The sequence below is a fragment of the Bos javanicus genome, chromosome 14 (assembly GCF_032452875.1).
Source record: "Bos javanicus breed banteng chromosome 14, ARS-OSU_banteng_1.0, whole genome shotgun sequence".
NCBI lineage: Eukaryota > Metazoa > Chordata > Mammalia > Artiodactyla > Bovidae > Bos > Bos javanicus.
The window spans coordinates 63,842,913-63,865,896 of NC_083881.1; the positions used below are offsets into that span (position 1 = coordinate 63,842,913).

At 45.2% G+C, this 22,984-nt stretch overlaps 1 protein-coding gene across 3 annotated transcripts in view; it reads left to right on the forward strand.

Annotated features, from left to right (window-relative positions):
• SNX31 (sorting nexin 31) overlaps positions 1-22,984 on the forward strand; it is an 82,808-nt gene that overhangs the window by 14,953 nt on the left and 44,871 nt on the right. For 2 of the 3 annotated variants that reach the window (XM_061439271.1, XM_061439270.1), the window contains exons 4-5: positions 3,126-3,190; positions 18,926-19,036. In XM_061439271.1, coding sequence (XP_061295255.1) covers positions 3,126-3,190; positions 18,926-19,036 — 176 coding nt within the window. The remainder of the gene's footprint in view (positions 1-3,125; positions 3,191-18,925; positions 19,037-22,984) is intronic. The other variant, XM_061439272.1, reaches the window with a different exon arrangement.

The following is a 22,984-nucleotide window of genomic DNA, read 5'->3' on the forward strand; positions in this document are numbered from 1 at the left end:
TCCATCACCTGCACTAGCTTTGTTCTTAGTGATGCTTCCTAAGGCCCACTTGACTTCGTATTCCAGGATGTCTGGCTCTAGGTGAGTGATCACACCATTGTGGTCATCTGGGTGATGAAGATCTTTTTTGTACAGTTCTTCTGTGTATTCTTGCCACCTCTTCTTAATATCTTCTGCTTCTGTTAGGTCCATACCATTTCTGTCCTTTATCGAGCCCATCTTTGCATGAAATATTCCCTTGGTATCTCTAATTTTCTTAAAGAGATCTCTAGTCTTTCCCCTTTTATTGTTTTCCTCTATTTCTTTGCATTGATCACTGAGGAAGACTTTCTTATCTCTTCTTGCTATTCTTTGGAACTCTGCATTCAAATGGGTATATCTTTCCTTTTCTCTTTTGCCTTTCACGTCTCTCCTTTTCTCAGACAACCTGAGAAGGCCTATTTGTAAGGCTTCCTCAGATAACCATTTTGTCTTTTTGCATTTCTTTTTCTTGGAGGTAGTTTTAATCACAGCCTCCTGTACCTGTTATGAACCTCTGTCCATAGTTCATCAGGCACTCTATCAGATCTAGTCCCTTGAATCTATTTCTCACTTCCACTGTATAATCGTAAGGGATTTGATTTAGGTCATAGCTGAATGGTCTAGTGGTTTTCCCTACTTTCTTCTATTTAAGTCTGAATTTGGCAATAAGGAGTTCATGATCTGAGCCACAGTCAGCTCCCAGTCTTGTTTTTGCTGACTGTATAGAGTTTCTCCATCTTTGGCTACAAATAATATAATCAATCTGATTTCAGTGTTGACTATCTGGTGATGTCCATGTGTTAGAGTCATCTCTTGTGTTGTTGGAAGAAGGTATTTGCTATGACCAGCACATTCTCTTGGCAAAACTCTGTTAGCCTTTGCCCTGCTTCATTTTGTACTCCAAGGCCAAACTTACCTATTATTCCAGGTATCTCTTGACTTCCTACTTTTGTATTCCAGTCCCCTATGATAAAAAAGGACATCTTGTTTGGTGTTAGCTCTAAAGGGTTGTGTAGGTCTTCATAGAACCATTCAACTTCAGCTTCTTTGACATTAGTGATTGGGGCATAGACTTGAATTGCTTAGAGTTGAATGGTTTGCCTTGGAAACAAACAGAGATCATTCTGGTTGTTTTTGAGATTGCCTCCAAGTACTGCCTTTCAGACTCTTTAGTTGACTATGAGGGCTACTCCATTTCTTCTAAAGGATTCTTGCCCACAGTAGTAGATATAATGGTCATCTGAAGCAATTATAAATTTACCTCATTATTTTTCAGAGTTGCACATATTTTTTTTTAAAACATAGCAAATAGAAATTCTAGAAGTCATCTATTTTCCATTCATCTTTTGTAATGGAGAATGTACCCCTTTTTAGACATATTAAATAAATTTTTTCAAGTTCAAAATGTAATATCTTTTGAAATTTCATTCTCTCTTGGTTTGCTTTCTCAGATCTTCATGAAATACTCCTTTAACAGCTGGCCTTTTCACAAATGCTTACTGTGCTTCAGGGGTCACTTCTCTAGACCTGGCCTTTATCCATAATCAGGATGCCCCGCGCATCCCCTTGGAAGGTAGAGGAAGGAGACAGTGCAGTGTGGCATGTGACTGAGGGCACAGGCTCTGCTCAGACCCAGAGCCAAGCCCCTGGTTTGCACCTCACTGGCTGTGTGACCTGGGGAAAGACACTTACCTTCTCTGAGCTTCAGTGTCTTTATCTGTAAACTGGAAATGCTCTTTACTTCAGGGTTTGTTGTGAAGATTAAGTGAGCTAAAACATGCAAAATGCTTTGCATAGTATTCCGTACTTAACGGTTGTACAGTAAATACTAATTTATTGAACACTTCTTCAACAGTGTTCCCCATCCCAAGGATCCATGGTACTGATTATCATGATTAGTTTGCATACATGCCACATATGGGTTTCCCAGGTAACACCAGTGGTAAAGGACCTGCCTGCCAGTGCGGGAGACATATGCCACGTGGGGTCGATCCCTGGGTCAGGAAGATCCTCTGGAGAAAGGATTGACAACCTACTCCAGTATTCTTGCCTAGAGACTCCCATGACAGAGAAGCCCTGCAGGCTACAGTTGATAGGGTCACACAGAGTCGAACATGACTGAAGCGACTTAGCACACATGTTACATATATTCCAGAAAATAAGACAAGAGCTTGCCCCCCACCCCCACCCCCGCAGTGAAATGACCTCTTTAAAAGAGAGGGAAAAAAGTTTTTGTTCTTACAGAGACTCTCTCTCTTAGTTATTTTATTTTGAAAAACCTGGCATCATTTGGGAAGCACAACCCGAAATGACCTCAGTCGGTGCTAGTTTGGAATGCTGGTAGAAGTGATTTGACAAGATCAGTAAAAGAGCAACAAAAAGAAAGACATTTGATATAGATTTAGAAGGTGGATAAGTTCAGCTCGAGTGTGGGAGAGGACTCATGGGGAGGAAGATAAGAACTGAGAAAGCTACAGGGAAGCCCCTCACGTGTGACTGTGGGGTCCTCGGGGGGCAAGTCCCAGCCCCATGTACTCTGGCTACAGCTCTGTGTGTTGGTATCTGGAGCTTTAAATCTAAGGGGGTAAATGTCTTATAAGTACATAAGAAAGTTTAAATCTCTGGCAGCCTTATTGTTGCTTTTTTTTTTTTTTTGATAACCTCTTGAGAGCTCCCATTGTGAAAAGAAGTCCTCTACATCCTTGTTTCTTGGCTGATTTAAAATTTTCAAATGACCAAGCATCTCTCTAAAGTGGGAGTCTAGATCCACAGTTTTAGATCTTATTTTTTCTTCATATCAACTTCATTGTCTTTCTAGTAGGGGCAGCAGGATGGCTATTGAGTGATGGATGTGCATGAATAAAAAAGGACTCCTGGAAAGAGTCACCTGGGACTGGTGTGATGGGTTCACAGTGTCAGTCCAGGCTGCCTGGAGGAGGACGCCTTGTGGGTTTTCATGGATTTGAGAAGTCACAGGCTCCATTGCCTTTGAGGAGGCAGCGGTGCACTGTCAAGGTCTGGAGGGCTGCCTGGAGGACAGGGCAGTTTAACAGAACAGCCAACCCAGCCCTGTGCTAACCTGGCTTGCTGTTCCTGTTTTTCAGTAACCATGGACCCAAACGTGTTGAGAAGTGATGTCTTCACTGATTTTTTAAAACTGGTGCAGCTGGTAAGCTTACGTTTCTTGACTAAGGTCATGATTTCACTACGGAACATGTTTCCATGGGTGCGTTTCTGACCATCAGCCCTACGGAGCCTGGATTCAGATAAAATACATTCATTTGAGGACACAGGAAGATGGTTCCTATTAATATTTTCTTCTTTTGGAGGCTTAGATTCTAGATGGAACATTAAGTGTATCACTTGGCCTTTTGCCCATTTTAATTAAGTTGATACCTTTTATCTGTTGCATAAGCACTGACATCTCAAAACTAGCCGTGGAAAAGAGAATACATGATTATTAGGGCCCCCACGACAACTCTGGGACCCTGATTCTGTAGCTGGGACTTCCAAGTTTCCACATTGAAGACCTCAGGACAGCATAATAGCCATGCCAGATTATATTTGTGTATTCTCTGCTTAGAACTTTATTGTAAATGAATTATGGAGAAAATTCAATCTCCACAGGACAGACAGGAACTCCCTGTCCTTTGGTGGTCTAAAGAACCATTGGCCACTTGCCCCCAGAGGCTGGAGCTTGGCCAGATACATTTGTTTAGTGCAGGATCCATTCGGCTGGTACACTGGGAACATCTTTATGCCTCCTTGTACGTTCTCTACTGAATGGAAGAGCTTTGAAAGGACCGAAGTCGTCCAGTGATATGATATTACTGAACTGATTCCCTGGTTCAGGGAGGAGTGATACTTTGACCAGATTTGTTTAAAAAAAAAAAGGGAACAAAGTGCATTTATTCAGTGGTTCAAGAGTGTTGATAAACTTACTGGTCCACCCAACTGAGAAATGCCGCTGGAGCCTCCCATTGCATGACTGCCCGTACTTTCACGTATACTTAATGTTAGGGGTGTGTGTGTGTGTGTGTGTGCGTGTATATACACATACATGTATATTTTCCTTCTATTTGAAAAGTTTGTTGTTGCAGTGGTGATGGTGGTAACATTCAAACAGCACAAAACGGTACATGATAAAAGTAACCTCAAAGTGGTGGTGAATCTGCCTGCCAGTGCGGAAGACACAAGCGTCATGGGTTCAATCCCTGGGTTGGGAAGATCCCCTGGAGGAGGAAATGGCAACGCAGTCCTGGAAAATTCCATGTGGACAGAGGAGCCGGGTGGGCTACAGTCCAGCAGTCGCAAAGAGTTGGATGCGACTGGGCCCCCACCCGTGCAACCTCACTCCCACCACACCCGTGCAACCTCACTCCCACCGTAGACACTTGTTTACAGTTTACCACGTGTCCCTCTACGCACTTTTGTGCAGATACGAGCATTCATACATAGGCATATCCTTTTCTGTCTCATGAATGAGCACTTACTCTACCCACTTTCTGAACCTTGCTTTTCACAATTTGCATCTTGCAAATCATTCTGTGTGAATGCACAGAGGTAAATCAGCCTTGGTTCTGTCATCTTTGTGTGCATTGTGGTTTTTGTTTTCAGTGCTTTCTAAAAGTCATTCAGAGGGTGGCAGCGCTTTGGAGCTTTGTTTTGAGTATCTTTGTTTTGAGTGTTTTAGTGCTCTTAGTGTTTTTTTTTATCTGTTTAACTGTGCGGAAGCCTTTTGCCCCAGCTGCATTTGGCAGCATCTCTTCTTTCTTCTTGTGATGGAGTTCTCACTTTTGCAGGGGCTTTGTTTTTCTCTTCCATTGCTTCCGTGAGTTTGGCCAGCTTCCTTCTATGCTCTTTTGTTTGCTTATCTCCTCGTTGAGGTCTTTATTTGTTCTTCGAGGTCTGAGTTCAGAGAAGTCTTGCTTTGGTTAACAGTCATCATCTTCATTTCCTTAGTTGCATCATTTTGCCTTTTTTTCTTTTTTAATTGAGATCTTTCCAGACGAGGGAGCAAACCCATGTCTCCTGCATCGGATTCTTTACCACTGAGCCACCAGGGAAGCCCAGTGGCATCATTTTGGGGGCATATATTTTTCACCCACATTTGGTCACATTTCTTTCCTCCTTTCCTGAGGGATTTTTGCCTCTGGGTCTTCCCAGGAGACCCTCAATTTTGAAAGAGTTTATGTTCCCGGAGCCAGTTGTTTGCTGACCCATGATGCTGGGAGTTGCCAGAGCTGAGTTGGTGGAACCTGTCTGCTGGATCTTGCCTCTCATTTCTGGGCACCTTCTCACTAACACTGTGCCCCAGGGTGGAGTGGCGTGTCTGTCATGAAGCCCAAACCACACAGTTCCTCTTCTCAAGATCATGTCTTCCACCCTCCTGCTGATGAATCAGCCCCAGGACTAACTCAGTAGCTGGGAGTGCTGGCTCGGAGTGAGATGCCCAAGATTCATAGTTTGGCGGCTGCCCCACTTTCAACTTGCATGGCTTGAGGCCATTTACTTAGTCTCTTTGTATCTCAGTCTCCCCATCTCTAGAATGAGCAGAGTAGCTCTTCTCTGAGGGTTGTTGGGAGGATGAAGTGAGCCGGTGCTCCTAAGGCACATAAATGTCACCTGGCCAATGTTGACACCTAGGAGGTCCTCCTGCCATCACCAACACCAATCCTTTTGCCTCTTCCCCACCTGCTGAGATTGCTTTGGGCAAAGACGGCAGGCCTGTGCATCTCTCCCCAGACACCTGGTGCCATCAGAGGGGCCCAGACTTGTGCTCCCAGACCCTCCTGGTGCCTCCTGAGGAGCTGCGTTAAGACAGCGTCAACGTGGCCTAAGTCCTGCCCGCTGCCCCTTTGTCCCTCTGCTTCCCTCCTCCCCACACAGGTCCAGTGTTCACCAGGCTCGGCAGCTCCTCTGCAAACCCAACGTTTCAGGCCTGGGACCATTTTCAGCTTCTTCAAAGAGGATGTTCCTTCCACTTGTTTTCTGTTTGCCTCCAAAACAAAATGAGGACAACTCCTGAAGATGTTTATAAAAGAGGCTACAGTATGATTTTGAAAAGGATACTAAGTCTAAGTCAGGAAGGTGGTTCTGTGTTCATCAGGCCCCTGCCCTGCCTGCTGCCGCCCTTGGCTGTTCATGTTGCTGTTTAGTCCCTTGGTTGCATCCGACTTGGTCGCGTCTGACTCTTTGTGAACCTATGGTCTGCAGCCCACCAGGCTCCTCTGTCCATGGGATTCTCCAGGCAAGAATACTGGAGTGGGTTGCCATGCCCTCCTCCAGGGGGGTCTTCCCAACTCAGGGATCAAACTCACATCTCTTAAGTCTCCTGCATTGGCAGGCAGGTTCTTGACCACTAGTGCCACCTGGGAAGCCTTGTGACTGTTTATAGTGGAACAAATATGTGTTGAATGGTTGCTGGGACTTGATAATGCTGTAGAGGAGACGGAGGCACCAGGAAATCACACCTCGTCCAGATCATGGAGTTTCCAGTCTTGTTGTGGAGACAGAAAAGTCACCATGTAAGACCATGATGTAATGAGCCCAGTGACATAGGAATGAGACTGTGATACAGGACTACATGCTACGGTACAGGGCTGAGTGCCCTTATACAGGACTGAGTGCTGTGATACAGGGTCATGATGCAGGAGAGGATTAGGGATATGTCGAGATCTCCATCCTCTCAGCCCTGATGAAGCATTTGTGGGCCCACCCACCTCCAGCAGCTCTGTGCCCACCTTCCCTGTGTCCAGTACAAACAGTATTATTTTCTCCATGTGACTTGGTGAGAAAAGGGCTCAGAAGCACTGCCACAGGGTGAATGAGTGTCCAAGGAACATGATAGAGGGCACCCTGGTTAATGACCTGAAGAAGGACCTCGAAGTTAGCATCGGGTGATTTCTGGGGTAAGCAGGGAGGTAAGATTATACTCCAGCTTTTTCTTCCCATTCAGGGAAATGCTAGGAAATCACGTTAATATCCAGTGGTCTGGGAGACTCAGGACAGGTATTGGTAAAAGGGAAGCAATAGCTGCTTATTATTGGGGGTGAGTAGCCCGTCCCCTGACCACCTTCCAGGGCCAGCGTTATTGCTCAGCAGTGACTAGATGTGGTCGGTGCAGGGGAGACTCGACCAGCCAAGCCTGCAGCGAGATGGCTCGTGGAGGACTGGTGAGTGCCAGGAGGACTGAGATGAGCACAGCGGATGTGTGGGTCTGCCAGACCAGCAAAGGAGCCCAGGGAGCAAGGGTTGGGAAGTCTCCCCACCTCAATATTATACAGGCATTCCCCCCCGCCGAATATTTTCACAGCTTTTAATAAGTGCTTGGCCTGCTGTTTCCTGGTGGTTATTACCCAATAGTCACACACTCGCAGGCCTGGCTCTCCAGTACTCAGCAGGTACATGCACACCTTCCTGTCTCTGGACAAGGACACAATGTGTTAGAAATGTGAATACGTGTGACCGTGTAGGAGCCTTCCAAGGAGCCTCTACTCAGGGGGAGCAACAGTCATCAGAGGGGGCTGCTTCTACAGGATATTCGATCTGGGCTGGACCCGACACTGTCTGTGCTGTATCTCATTCACCCTCGCAACTTGTTGAGAGTGGTGCTCCTCTTTTTCAGTTAAGTAATTTGCTCAAGGATACACATCTTAATAAGTGGAAGCCCAGGGAGCCTGGATCTACTGATGTCATGAAGTATTTCTAGAGCGGTGGCAGCCCCCTCTAGCCCGATCCCTCACCAGGTTCCGCTGGTTTTGTATCCAGACCCCTCCTGCCCACCCACTTACCATGCTCCCAAACTTTGGCCTGCGATTGCCTCTGAGATGAAGGGGTTTTTGAAAGGCAAAACCAGTCTTTAAACTAAGGCCTGTATGTTCCTTGTTCTTAATCTATATAGTGTGAACAGCATGTTTGAGAAGAAAGAGACTAAGAAGGTATTTGCTGTAGTTTTTGTGTACTTGGGGAGTTAGGGGAATGTATGTATTTGGGGAGTGTTGCCTACCATGGGTCTAGGGGCTCTGTGACTCTTTCCCCATTTCCTCTTAAGAATGTTTCCTGTTTCCCTTGTAGTGAAATGTTTAGGACTGATTAGTAAGTGTGATGGAAATTTAGAGGTTGGCACATCCAAATATGGATTTTCTGGATAATAAAGATCAGGGTAAGTGCTATGGCTACCAGACATTCTTTGGCCTCAGAGGAGAATATCAATAAAGCCCACTGATGGAGCTTCTTTGAAATATTACACAATTTCTCAGGGTATTAAATTTGATTTGAAAATGTGTTAAAATTAAAACATTTTAAATGTTTGAAAATGTGTTAAAATTAAAACATTTTAAATGTTTGAAAATGTGTTAAAATTAAAACATTTTAAATGTTTGAAAATGTGTTAAAATTAAAACATTTTAAATGTTTGAAAATGTGTTAAGGCAGCCCATGTGCGCTCAGTCACTAAGGTGTGTCCCACTCTTTGTGACCCCATGGACTGTAGCCCGCCAGGCTTCTCTGTCCATGGGATTTCCCAGGCAAGAATATTGGAGTGGGGTTGCCATTCTCTTCTCCAAAGGCAGCCCATGGTAATGGAGGATTTAGAGGTTTCTTAAAGATAAATGCATTTAGTTTACTAGTATGAATTGTGTGTTTCAATTCCTGGCCCCCCCCTAAATCAAGATGGCTTAGTTTTGTTTTTGTACAATCTGGACCCACCATGTTGGCTTTTTTCCTCTAATTGCATTATTATGTCTTTTATATTTTATAAATTATATATATATATACAAGTAAAATTCAAATATCACAAATAGAGCCAAATTCCTCCTCGATCACAACTCCCAACCCAGAATGTTTCATCTATTGTGCATTTGCTTTTATCTCATTAAAGTTTTTCAATTCTATCATTTCTCCTCTTCACCATATTGTCCTAAAATTTTTCATTTTTTTAAACCAAACAAAATGTGCTGATAATTTTAAAAGTAAAATAGTGTTAAAAAGTATTGTAATATAACCATCTCCTGCTTTCCAGAGGCAATGGCTTTCAAATCTTTTAGCTTTTTCTTCAGATATTTCAATATCTGGAGATTAATAATATTCATCTCTTTCTCCCATTCTTCAGTTTGTAGGTATTATCTATTGACTCCCTGTATGAGGGATGAGAGGATTCCCTGGTGGCTCAGACAGTAAAGGATCTGCCCTCAATGAGAGAGACCTGGGTTCAATCCCTGGGTCAGGAAGATCCCCTGGAGGAGGGCATGACAACCCACACCAGTATTCTTGCCTGGAGAATCCCATGGACAGAGGAGTCTGGCAAGCCACAGTCCATAGGGTCGTAGAGAGCTGGACATGACTGAGTGACTTTTACACACACACATGCACACACATGAGGGATGTGGATTCAGCTTTCTGTATCACCTTCTTTCATTCCATTCTTCTCCCCAGTTTTATCTCACCATTAAAAACATTAAGTTCCTAGTCAATACTTTGATCTTTATAACAGGTAAATATTTTTTACTACTGAACAAATAATGTTTATGATTACGATTACCTTTACTTTCATGAACAACTTTTGTTTTTCTTAGAGTTAAAAATGACGTCATTTTAAAATGATATCATTTAAAGGAAAAAAAAAAGATGCTTAGTTGTTTTTAAACATATAATTGGAGGGTTGCAACTTTGAGCCCCACCTGCTGGCCTCTGGGTTTGGTAGAGGGGCTGGGGACTGAGTTAATCATTGGTCACGCCTACATGCTGAAACTTCCAAGAAATCCCTGAACTGTGGGGTTCGGAGAGCTTCTGTGTGGGCAAACATGTAGAGGTGTTGCATCCCTTCCATTTAGCTCTTCCTGAGTTGTATCCTTAGCAGTAAATGGGTTATAGTAAGAAAAGAGCTTTCCTGAGTTCTATGAGCTATTCTAGGAAATCATCAAACTCCAGATTTATAGGAGTTGATCAGAAGTCTGGGAGGCCTGGACTCGCAGTTGGCTTCTGAAGTGGGGAGGGGCCGTCCTGTGGGACTGGGTCCTTAATCTGTGTGGTGTGTGCTAACTCCAGGTAATCAGTGTCAGAAGTGTTGATGTGAGTGGAGTGGAGAAAAACAGTGCTTTTCTTTTAGTGTCCCTGGAACAGTGTAAGGGCATTAGAGAGTTTTAAGCTAGAGGAGTACATTTTCAGCTTTGCATGAAAAAAAGTATTCTCTGGCTACTGTGTGGAGAGTGCCTTGCAAGGGGAGCAAGAATGGAAGCAAGGTAACCAGTGAGGAGGCCATCGCAGGCTTCAAGGAGGGGAGGACATATCAGGTGGGACTCAAGGGCAGGTGGTGAAGATGAAAAGAAGTAGATGGATTGAAGAGACTGTCTAAGATGTGAATATATAAGACTCGGCACTTGATTGGATATGAGTGCGGAAAACATCTTCCTGAATCTTTTCTGGGCCCCTTTATTTCTTACCTGTTGCCACTAAGTCAAATCAAAGGTATGTAATGACCTCCTCATTCCTGTGCTAACAAGAATGAACCAAGAAAGCTGCCGCTTGAGTGTTTGCAGGGGGTGCCCTCCCGGAGCTGCCAGCCTTACTTTAGAGCTGAAGGAATGCAGAGCACAGAGGGGAGTCGCCTGTCCAGATTTCCACAGGGTCCCACGCAGTGAGGGCGGAACTAGGCTTGGAACCAGGCAGTCTGCTCTGTGCATCATGCATTTCTCAATCCCACAGTCTAGCCCAGTCCCTTGGTACCTTGTGCTTGAATGACCGCCACCCACTTCTCTCAAGTCTCCCACATCCTTCAGTCTTCCCTCTCGTTCATTTTCACTTACAGTGTCAGACACCTCTTTCCCTAACTCCATTTCTACCCTCCCATGTCCCAGTCCAGAACCAGGTTTTTAATAAAACCCTCAAGTGTCTGATTTTAGGGCCATCTATGATCTGACCCACTCTACCAATGCAATCTACTTCCTCACTTTTCTTTAATATGGGCATGCATTTGTTTCATTTTAACTGTTTATATAATTTAGATATCTCATAGTTTGAGTCAAGAGTTGCACTGAAGTAACAGATTAATGGTAGGCTTTCCCTTAATCATATCAAAAGACAATGGCATCTTTCCATTCATTTTAAGAGTGTTTTTCCTCTGAGGTAAGAGATGTTTGAAAGTGAAAGTGAAGTCGCTCAGTCGTGTCTGACTCTTTGCAACCCCATGGACTGTCGCCTATCAGGCTTCTCTGTCCATGGGATTTTCCAGGCAAGAGTGCTGGAGTGGATTGCCATTTCCTTCTCCAGGGCATCTTCCCGACCCAGGAATTGAACCCGGGTCCCCCGCATTGCAGGCAGACGCTTTACCATCTGAGCCACCTGATGTTTGTGAGTCTAGGCCAAATACCTTTAAGAACCTAAGACCTAAGCAGAGGTGTGTACCTAGAAAGGGACTATTTGCAATAGTCGCTCTGAGAAGCCCCTGAGCCTTGACTACTCAGCTAAATGTGGGGTCTCAGGGGCCCTACTGTTAGCAGTTATCATAACTGCAGGGGAACTTGGGAAATCAGGCAGAATTCCCCTGGGAAGTTAGAAATGAAGAAAGTGTGGCTGAGGTTGTATGTGGGGAGCTCAGGGCGTGTGCTGTGGAGGAGGGAAACCCATGGCCCTGACCTGCTGAGGAAGGGCTTGGAGTGATTCTCAAAGCTTCCCGGGAGGTGGGTTGTCCCAGCGCTGGACACTTAAAGGGAAAACCTGGCAGATGGTTGGGTCAGCATTTGCTGACGTGAAAGCCAGTATTGACAGAGGGAAGCCACAGGACTGTTTGAAAAGTGACCAACATGGTGATTGATGAGTGTGCAAATTCACTCAGGCAGATGGACACTTGTTGTGTGTGGAGAGGCAACATGACATGGTACCTTATGCTGGTATTCCAGTGGTGACATGATGGTCACGTCATTTATCCAAGTGAAATGGAGTGAAAGTCGCTCAGTCGTGTCCGACTCTTTGTGACCCCATGGACTATACAGTCCATGGAATTCTCCAGGCCAGAATTCTGGAGTAGGTAACCTATCCCTTCTCCAGTGGATCTTCCCAACCCAGGAATCGAACCAGGGTCTCCTGCACTGCAGGCAGATTCTTTACCAGCTGAGCTACCAGGGAAGCCCAATTTATCCAAACTTAGACACAAAAAAAAAACAACTATGATGATCTTTTATTTTTCAATATTTAGTTGTGTATTTTTGGCTGCCCTGGGTCTTCGTTGCTGCACGTGGGCTTTCTCTAGTCGCGGCAAGTGGGGCTACTCTCTAGTTGCAATGTGTGGGCTTCTCATTACAGTGGTTTCTCTTGTTGCGGAGCACAGGATCTAGGCGTGTGGGCTTCAGTAGTTGAGGTTCTCTGGCTCTAGAGCAGAGGCTCAGTAGTTGTGCTGCGTGGGCTTGCTATGTGGCATGTGGAATCTTCTCAGACTGGGGATGGAATCCATGTCCCCTGCACTGGCAGGCAGATTCTTAACCACTGGACCACCAAGAAAGTCCCCTTAGACACTTAGAAAGGAGAGCTGTAATTGATATGCTTATATTTGTCTGCTCGGACTGCTGTAACCGGTAGCTTAAAGAACCAAAATTCTAAAAACTGCGAGAAATAAATTTCTTCTTTGTGCACATGTGCAGAGAGCAAGCTGTCTGGTGTCTCTTCTTACAAGGACACTAATCCCATCATGAGGACAGGACCTCACTTAACCCTGTTGCTGCTGCTGCTAAGTCGTTTCAGTCATGTCCGACTCTGTGCGACCCCATAGATGGCAGCCCACCAGGCTCTGCCGTCCATGGGATTCTCCAGGCAAGAACACTGGAGTGGGTTGCCATTTCCTTCTCCAAGGTATGAAACTGAAAAGTGAAAGTGAAGTCTTTCAGTCATGTCCGACTCGTATTGACCCCATGGACTTGAGCCTACCAGGCTCCTCTGTCCATGGGATTCTCCAGGCAAGCGTACTGGAGTGGGGTGCCATTGCCTTCTCTGTGCTTAACCCTAGTCACTTCCTAAAGGCCCCATCTGTAACAGTATCACACTAGAGGTTAGGGCTCCATATAAATGGGGGCATGGGGCACCAAAGACACAAACATTCACTCCAGAGCAATGCAGGAGCAACCTTCCTGGGCCAGCCAGGAGAAAAGTCCATCCCATTTGAGCCCAGGCCCTGGATCATGCAGAGCTGGCTTTCAGTCCTGCCTCTGCTGCCAAATGGCAGTATGTCCTGGAGGGGAGTTACTTAACCTTTGTGAACTTTTACTACATCTGAAAAAGGGGGCTTTAAAATTTTTATTTTATCGAATTATAGCTGATTGACACCGTTGTATTAATTTCTGTTGCATATCAAAGTGCCCATCTTTGCATGAAATGTTCCTTTGGTATCGCTAATGTTCTTGAAGAGATCTCTAGTCTTTCCCTTTCCATTGTTTTCCTCTATTTCTTTGCATTGATCACTGAGGAAGGCTTTCTTATCTTTCCTTGCTATTCTTTGGAACTCTGCATTCAAATGGGTATATCTCTCCTTTACTCCTTTGCCTTTCACTTCCCTTCTTTTCTCAGCTATTTGTAATGCCTCCTCAGACAACCATTTTGCCTTTTTGCATTTCTTTTTCTTGGAGATGGTCTTGATCACTGCCTCCTGTACAATGTCATGAACCTCCACCCATAGTTCTTCAGGCAGTCTGTCTATCAGACCTAATCCCTTGAATCTATTTGTCACTTTCACTGTATAATCATAAGAGATTTTATTTAGGTCGTACCTGAATGATCTAGTGTTTTTCCCTGCTTTCTTCAATTTAAGTCTGAATTTGGCAATAAGGAGTTCATGATCTGAGCCACAATCAGCTGCTGGTCTTGTTTTTGCTGGCTATATAGAGCTTCTCCATCTTTGGCTGCAAAGAGTATAATCAATGTGATTTCAGTATTGACCATCTGGTGATGTCCACGTGTAGAGTCGTCTCTTGTGTTGTTGGAAGAGGGTGTTTGCTATGACCAGTGCATTCTCTTGGCAAAACTGTTAGCATTTGCCCTGCTTCATTTTGTACTCCAAGGCCAAACTTGCCTGTTATACAGAGATCATTCCGTGGTTTTTGAGATTGCACCCAAGTACTGCATTTTGGACTCTTTTGTTGACTATGAGGGCTGCTGCTGCTGCTGCTGCTGCTAAGTCACTTCAGTCGTGTCCAACTCTGCAACCCCATAGATGGCAGCCCACCAGACTCCACCGTCCCTGGGATTCTCCAGGCAAGAACACTGGAGTGGGTTGCCATTTCCTTCTCCAATGCATGAAAGTGAAAAGTGAAAGTGAAGTCGCTCAGTCGTGTCCGACCCTCAGTGACCCCATGGACTGCAGCCTCCCAGGCTCCTCTGTCCATGGGATTTTCCAGGCAAGAGTACTGGAGTGGGGTGTCATTGCCTTCTCTGATAAGGACTACTCCATTTCTTCTAAGGGATTCTTGCCTACAGTAGTAGATATAATGGTCATCTGAATTAAATTCACCCATTCCAGTCCATTTTAGTTCACTGATTCCTAAAATGTCAATGTTCACTCTTGCCATCTCCTGTTTGACCAATTCCAATTTACCTTGATTCATGGACCTAACATCCCAGGTTCCTATGCAATATTGCTTTTACAGCATCAGACTTTACTTTCATCATCAGTCACACCCACAACTGGGCTTTGTTTTTGCTTGGGCTCTGTCTCTTCATTCTTTATGAGTTATTTCTCCACTCTTCTCCAGTAGCATATTGGGCACCTACCAACCTGGGGAGTTCATCTTTCAGTGTCATATCTTTTGCCTTTTCATACTGTTCATGGGGTTCTCAAGGCAAAAAAAGGGAACATTTCATGCAAAGATGGGCACAATAAAGGACAGAAATGGTATGGACCTAACAGAAGCAGAAGATATTAAGAAGAGGTGGCAAGAATACACAGAAGAACTATACAAAAAAGATCTTCATTACCCAGATAACCACGATGGTGTGATCACTGACCTAGAGCCAGACATCCTTCAGTGTGAAGTCAAGTGGGCCTTAGAAAGCATCACTACAAACGAAGCTAGTGGAGGTGATGGAATTCCAGTGGAGCTCTTTCAAATCCTGAAAGATGATGCTGTGAAAGTGCTGCACTCAATATGCCAGCACATCTGGAAAACTCAGCAGTGGCCACAGGACTGGAAAAGGTCAGTTTTCATTCCAATCCCAAAGAAAGGCAATGCCAAAGAATGCTCAAACTACCGCACAATTGTACTCATCTCACACGCTAGTAAAGTAATGCTCAAAATTCTCCAAGCCAGGCTTCAACAGTATGTGAACTGTGAAATTCCAGATGTTCAAGCTGGATTTAGAAAAGGCAGAGAAACCAGAGATCAAATTGCCAACATCCGCTGGATCATGGAAAAAGCAAGAGAGTTCCAGAAAAACATCTACTTCTACTTTATTGACAATGCCAAAGACTTTGACTGTGTGGATCACAACAAACTGTAAAAAATACTTAAAGAGGTGAGAATACCAGACCACCTGACCTGCCTCCTGAGAAATCTGTACGCAGGTCAAGAAGCAACAGTTAGAACCAGACATGGAACAACAGACTGTTTCCAAATTGGGAAAGGAGTACGTCAAGGCTGTATATTGTCACCCTGCTTATTTAACTTATATGCAGAGTACATCATGCAAAATCCTGGGCTGGATGAAGTACAAGCTGGAATCAAGATTGCCGGGAGAAATATCAATAACCTCAGATATGCAGATGACACCACCCTTATGGAAGAAAGCAAAGAGGAACTACAGAGCCTCTTGATGAAAGTGAGAGGAGGGTGAAAAAGCTGGCTTAAATCTCAACATTAAGAAAACTAAGATCAAGGCATCTGGTCCTATCACTTCATGCAAATAGGTGGAGAAACAATGGAAATAGTAACAGACTTTATTTTCTTGGGCTCCAAAATCACTGCAGATGGTGACTGCAGCCATGAAATTAAAAGATGCTTGTTCCTTGGAAGAAAAGCTATGACCAACCTAGACAGCATAGTAAAAAGCAGAGACATTACTTTGCCAACAATGGTCCATCTAGTGAAAGCTGTGGTTTTTCCAGTGGTCATGTATGGATGTGAGAGTTGGACTATAGAGAAAGCTGAGCACCGAAGAATTGATGCTTCTGAACTGTGGTGTTGGAGAAAACTCTTGAGAGTCCCTTGGACTGCCAGGAGATCCAACCAGTCCATCCTAAAGGAAATCAGTCCTGAATATTCATTGGAAGGACTGATGCTGAAGCTGAAACTCCAATATTGATGTGAAGAACTGACCCATTGGAAAAGACCCTGATGCTGGGAAAGATTGAAGGCAGGAAGAGAAGGGGCCGACAGAGGATGAGATGGTTGGATGGTATCACTGACTTGATGGACATGAGTTTGAGCAAGCTCCGAGAGCTGGTGATGGACAGGGAAGCCTGGTGTGCTGCAGTCCAGGGGGTTGCAAAGAGTGGAACATGACTGAATGACTGAAGTAGACTAGATAGAAAAGTGACTTAGTTATACATATACATATATATATATATATCTTTTTCATATTCTTCTCCATTGTGGTTTACCACAGAATATTGAGTGTACTTCCTTGTGCTATACAGTAGGACATTGCTGTTTATCCATTCTCCATTTACTGCTAGTCCCCAACTCCTACTCCTTCCTTCCGCCTTCTCTCTGCTGCCCTCTCCCCTGGCAACCACATGTCTGTGAGTCTGTTTCTGTTTCATAGACATGTTCATTTGTGTTGTATTTTAGATTCCACATGTAAGTGATATCCTGTAGTATTTGTCTTTCTCTGTGTGACTTGTCTCTTTTTATAATCTCCTGGTTCTTCTATGTTGCTGAAAATGGCATTATTTCATTCCTTTTATGGCTGAGCAGTGTTGCATTGTAAGTGTGTACCATCTCTTTATCCATTCATCTGTTCATGAACATGTAGGTTGCTTCCATGTCTTGGCTATTGTAGGTAGTGCTGCAGTGAATATAAGGGTTTAAGTATCTCTAAAAAGGGGGCTTAATAAGTGTATATTCCTCATGGAATTGTATGAGAATTGCATTAACTACTACATGTGAAGCAGCACAGAGCACAGTTATCAACATTGTGATCTAACAATAGGTTTATATGTAATAAATACACAGATATTATATTTACTCAAAAATAAGATGCTATCTCTGCATGTTGACTGTATATAAATATAACACATTCACAAACATATACTGTTTTGTGGACCAACCCTTTGAATTTGGAAAATATCAGCCTTTCTCTTCTAAAGTACTCAAGTTCAGAAGCGAAGCCATTTAGTCATTGTAAGTAGGTGGGCTCAGGGTGGGGGTGGTTAAAATTTAACCATTATTCAAGGATTGCCCTTGGATAATAAAATTAGGAAAAAATAAGCCAGTCACTAAGGTGATGGGCCTTCTGAGGTACCTGGCAGTGTGATTGGGCCTCCCTGGCAGCTCCACTGATGAAGAACCCACCTGCCTGTGCAGGAGACATAAGAGACGGGTTCAATCCCTGGGTTGGCAAGATCCCCTGGAGAAGGAAATGACAACCCTCTCCAGTATTCTTGCCTGGGAAATCCCATGGACAGAGGAGCCTGACAGGCTACAGTCCTTGGGGGTCACAAGATTCCCCTGTTCCCTACAAAGCCTGGTGCCTAATCTGCTATGTCTGTGAACTGCAGGGGGTGGTCAGGAAGACTAAGGAAGGGAAGGGGCTGCCTGTTGAGGGGAAGGGGTCTCAGTGGTCAGCTGACCTGAGCCCCAACCCCATGATCCCCAACAATCTGCTGATCGGTCATTTGGATCTTCCTTTCCCCAAACTGATTCCAGGAAGGAGGTGACCTGGCTGGAAATTTTCTGGTCACTCAAGAGGTACCTCCTCTCGCCTTCCCCTCCCACTGTATTGCTAACTACTAATATTCCTGCTTATATAGTAGGCTCAGAACACAGAAGATGATTTGAGTGGCTCTTTTCTCAGTTCTCCCACAGATGTCACATCACCAGTGCCATTCTAAATGCCTGGGAGGGAAGTGAATGCATTGCACACAATGGCTGCATGAGTCCATTGTGGAACCTGGGATGAGAAGGGCTGTGAGCAGGATCAGCCTCCCAGAGAGGAAGCAGTTCTGTGAACTGACAGGAACCGGTTTGGGAGGTGCTGAGAACAGCCACCCCCAGACACAGCTGCGCTGGGAGGCCCTCGTGGTCAGCCACTGACCCTTGTCCCTGCCCTGCCTGGGGTCCCTCTCGCTGAGCACCAACCTCAGCCTCACGCTTCCCTCAGCTCTGATGGGCTTCCCATGTCACTGGCATGTCTCTGACCTTCTAGAACACTCTATCTGAGAGGTTCACAGGTCCCTGGATTCCCAGTCACCTCTGGCACACACAGGTCCCCTGAAGAAGGCTGGAATGCGTGTGTGCAGGCACGGCTGCGCTGAGCTGGGGTGTGGGCCCTCAGCTGGTGCCATTCAACCAGATGGAGACTTGCTTCCCCACACGGGCCTCATGATTTGCAACTTCAGAGTTTTGTTTAGCAGGAGCTTAAATTACCACCTATCACAAACTTGTAGGGATGCCTGGAAAATTCAAAATGAGAGTTAAAATCTGGGATGACCAAGAGTCACGTGGATGAATTTTATCAAAAGCTTTTTTTCCTAGAATGGATGCCTTGTTTATCTGGAAATTATTCAAGTTGCATGTCATTGCTTTGCCTGGACTCCTCTCCACCCCCTCTTCACTCCCACCTCACCCCCTTAAACCGATCCCCTCAGTCTCTGCATTCGGCTTTCATGTGCTTTGAACACTGTGTGCCCTGAGGGTCGGGAGAGGGAGCCGACTGCCCCCCACAGAAGGGCGCCGAAGCTTATTGTGCTTTCTTCTGCTTACAGGACACATTCAGCATGGCCACCAAGAAAGCGTCTCTGGATATACTTCTGCCCAATGGAAGGAGCATTAAAATCGAAATTCTAACATCAGATACTGCCGAAAGAGTCCTGGAGGTAAATTCGATCTTAGTTCCAGCCCCAGACCTCAATTTAGGAATCATTCTGTTTGAAGGCAGGGACTAGGATACAGTTACCTTCTGGAAGTTTCCTACCTGTCATTTTATTCTGGATGACTCGTTTGTAGAGATAAGAGACTGATGGGGAAATTATCTGAGTGACTGATGGAGGAATCTCAGCTACAGCCAATCTCTGGGATCTCTTCGGTTTTCCCCACCGCCCATGGGCTGGTGTTGGTTCCCTGGAACTCAGCCAGGGATGTGCCTCCTGCAAAAACTCAAAGTCCTTTATTATGGGATGTCCATGGTTGGGAGGAGGATGGAGGATGGAGCCCAGATGAGTCTATCCAGGGGGGCTGATGTCAGGTTCTGGCAGAGAATGACAGTGGGGGTTGTCAATGCAGAAAGACTGCTCCCTTCTCTGATGCAGGGAAAGCCCCTGAAACCAATGCCCAGCGTGTCTAATCATGGGTCCACAGGGCCAGACCTGTGTTCCGTAAGTTCTCTAAGGACCCAGAGGATGGGACCCAGAAAGCATTCTTCCTTCTCCAGATGCAGCCGTAACTAGCCTGGCCCCTGTGGCCTCTCCTCCCTCTACTGGGCTGTGGAGAGGACTCCTGGGTTGGTTCCCAGGTCCCTCTCCTGTGGAGACTTTTAGCTTGTCAACTTAAATAGGAAGGTAAGATCAGGCATCTCAAAATTGTCAAGAAGATGCATGTAATCGGGAAATAGCAGAGGAATTGGCAATTGGGCACATACAAACTGGAGAGGTTGCTGGCGTGTCCGCTGAGGGCTTGGAAGAGACTGTATTTCCAGGCTGGGAACGTAAAGAGGGGAGAGTTCAGTTAGACTGCTGAAACCAAAACAAACAGAGACCGGATTTGAAAATTCCCTGAGCAGACAAAACCAGTCCAGTCACACAAACAAAGCTCCATTCCACTTATTTCATGAGACCAGCCTGACCTCGGTCATATCTTGTTTGGGTCTCTGGAAACCATGAGCAAAATTTCCCAAGGTTGATGTGAGGCAACCCTGGACCAGCTCCCTAGCATTTAAAAATAATTCCAATATTATCAGTTTTCTGTGAATCAGGCATTTATGAGAAATCAGCCTCTCCGTCCTTAGGGCTTGTCTTCTTGAGGGCACACTTGTGGGGTTTTCCATTTTATATCCTCCAGTTGCATTTGCAATGCTTTCACCAATTCTAACCTTCCAGAGAAACATTCAATGAAGAATAAGAAGCTATGAACAGGAGGGGGTCAGAAAGTTTCTAGGACCTTTCCAAGGATGGGAATTCCCTGTGCTGGGGTCCTGGTGTCGGCTGGCTTCTGAGGCTGGCTTCTGAGCCGATGACGGGACGTGCTCCCTGCTGGACTCCCAGCCCTTGAGCCTGCCTCGCCCTGAGACCCTGGGCGCTTCCTGTTGCATCCTGGCTCCCCTTCCCAGCCTGCAGATTTGAGCTCACCTGCACCCTTTTGTTTGCACCCTCAGATTAGGAAATACCCCTCTCTAGGTCTTGCTCTGCTCAAGAATGATAATTTTATAACTTTCTTCCTAGCTGAAGTCACCACATACAGCCTTTTCTTGGCTGCTGGATTGTGACCCGTTTGCATGGTATCAGCAGCCACCTAGCTGCTGAAGCCATTCGTTGAGAAGTTACTATGGTTCCTCCTCCACCTCCTCCTTAGCCCCTTAAATCCTACTTCCACTACATCCCATCTCTCTGCTATTCATTCACCCTCCCTCTTTGCTCCTTTCCATCCCCATGCCCCTAGCAGCCCCCCAAACTAGATTCCCTGCTTCCAGTCTGGCTAATCTGTACTGATTTCTAGAATGATCTTTCTAAAATGCATCAAGGGCTCTTGGTGTTTAATACTTGAGGGGTTTTATACCGAGAGACCCCAGAACACAAATCACAGGTCCCTAAATTGCCCTCCCAGGACTAACAAAGTGGGAGAAAGACACAACAGAAGAAGATAGTAACAGTTGGTGTAGGGAACACAAACTCAGAGACTTCGGGGGCCAGGCACCTAAGACAAGGATGCAGCTGCAGGTTGTAAGCTAATTTGCAAATGGCTGGACCTGTAGAGACCTGGAGAGCAGCCACCCTCCTGAAGACACCATTATTGACATGTTTTCCATACACTGGGCTCACTGGCCAAATTAGACATAACTGTAGCTGAAGTCGGCTGCTGCTGGGAATATGGGGTCTCCTATCTTCTGGGGTTAGGTCAAGTCCCAGCTTCAAATTACAGAGCTGCCCCATCCTAGCTGTTTGAGTCTGGGTAAGTTATTTAATTTTTTGAGTTGATGTCTAAGTAATTATAGGAATAGCTTGTGATCCATCAGCAGTGGGGGTTACTGTTCTTCATCAATATTGGTATTGGTACTGATATTAGAGGGAGTGCTGAATAAATATTGAGTAGGGCAGTAAGTCTGGAGGGCTTCCCTTGTAGCTCAGATGGTAAAGAGTCTGTCTGCAATGCCGGAGACCTGGGTTCAGTTCCTGGGTGGGGAAGATCCCCTGGAGAAGGAAATGGCTACCCATTCCAGTATTCTTGCCCGGAGAATCCCATGGACAGAGGAGCCTGGCACGCTACAGTCCACGGGGTCGCAAGAGTCAGACACGACTGAGCGACTAAGCATACACACAGGGAATAAGCCTAGGGTTCCATGATGCCACCTGTTTCGGCCAGTTTCCCTTTGTAACTAATAGCATAAGTTGAATGAGGTACTTTAACCTCAGAAAAATGAACTTCCCTTCTTCCATCACATTGGCCAGTGAGAAATTCAAACCCACGGCATGGACATCCCTTGGCCCTGGAAGTAAAACAAAGTAAAGGAGTTTCCCTAAAAGGTAAATCGAACGCTTGTGCTGTGTTGTGCTTAGTCACTTGGTCATGTCTGACTCTTTGTGACCCCACGGACAGAGGAGCCTGCCAGGCGATTCTCCAGGTAAGAATACTGGAGTGGGTTGCCACGCCCTCCTCCGGGGGATCTTCCCAACCCAGGGATCGAACCCAGGTCTCCCACATTGCAGGCAGATTCTTTACCATCTGAGCCACCAGAGAAGTCCAAAAGCAAATACTTGGCCAGGCACTGGTGTGAATTCTCTTCCAGGGAAGTTCAATAGCTGGTATAAAATGTAATTTGCATTTTGTAATTAAAAAGTATTGTCTGTATCTTTTCAAGCGTACTTGTTACCACTCTCACGTCACCACTCTCATTTCACTTCTCCAGCTATCCTGCTGGGTTCTTTTAAGGACCAGCAACAAAGTAAAATCTCTTTTTTAATTTTGTATACATTTGTGCTAATGTAGTTGTACTAGTGGTATTTGAGTTTTGAAGCATCATTAACGTTTGCTAAGAAGGAAATACTATCGTGTCTCTTTTTGTGCTGATTTTTCCTCTTGAAAGGTGTTTATCTATGTCTTTATAAATTGTAGAAAGCATCTCTGTTCTCTTTCTTCTCACTCCACTATCTTCCTTGGCTTGTAAGCTTCCTGTTTTCACTGAATGAGTCAGAGAAAAGAGGAATCTAATTTGAGCGGATGTGGGTCTTATTTACTTTAGGAAAGGATGACTTTGCAATCTATTACTACTGGTGCTCACTCAGCCCCACACACAGAGGTGCCCTGTGGTTTGGTTTGGACTTTTTGTTTGTTTGCTTATTTTTGCAAGGGCCTAGGGAAAAGAGTAAAAGGTAGAAAGAAGGAAAATGGGGAAAAACATTGAGTAAAAGCTGTGAAAAGTTCCCAAGCTCATCTTTATTTTCAGAGCTATATTAAGAACACCCACTCATACCATCCACCTCTTTAGACTGTCTCTCAAGGTAATTTACACGCCTCAGACAGGAAAAGTACCACTTTGAGTCTAGCATTTATACAACTGCCACCTTGAGAACCTGGAGCCCTGGTTAAAAGGTCAGCTCATGAACAGAGCTGTA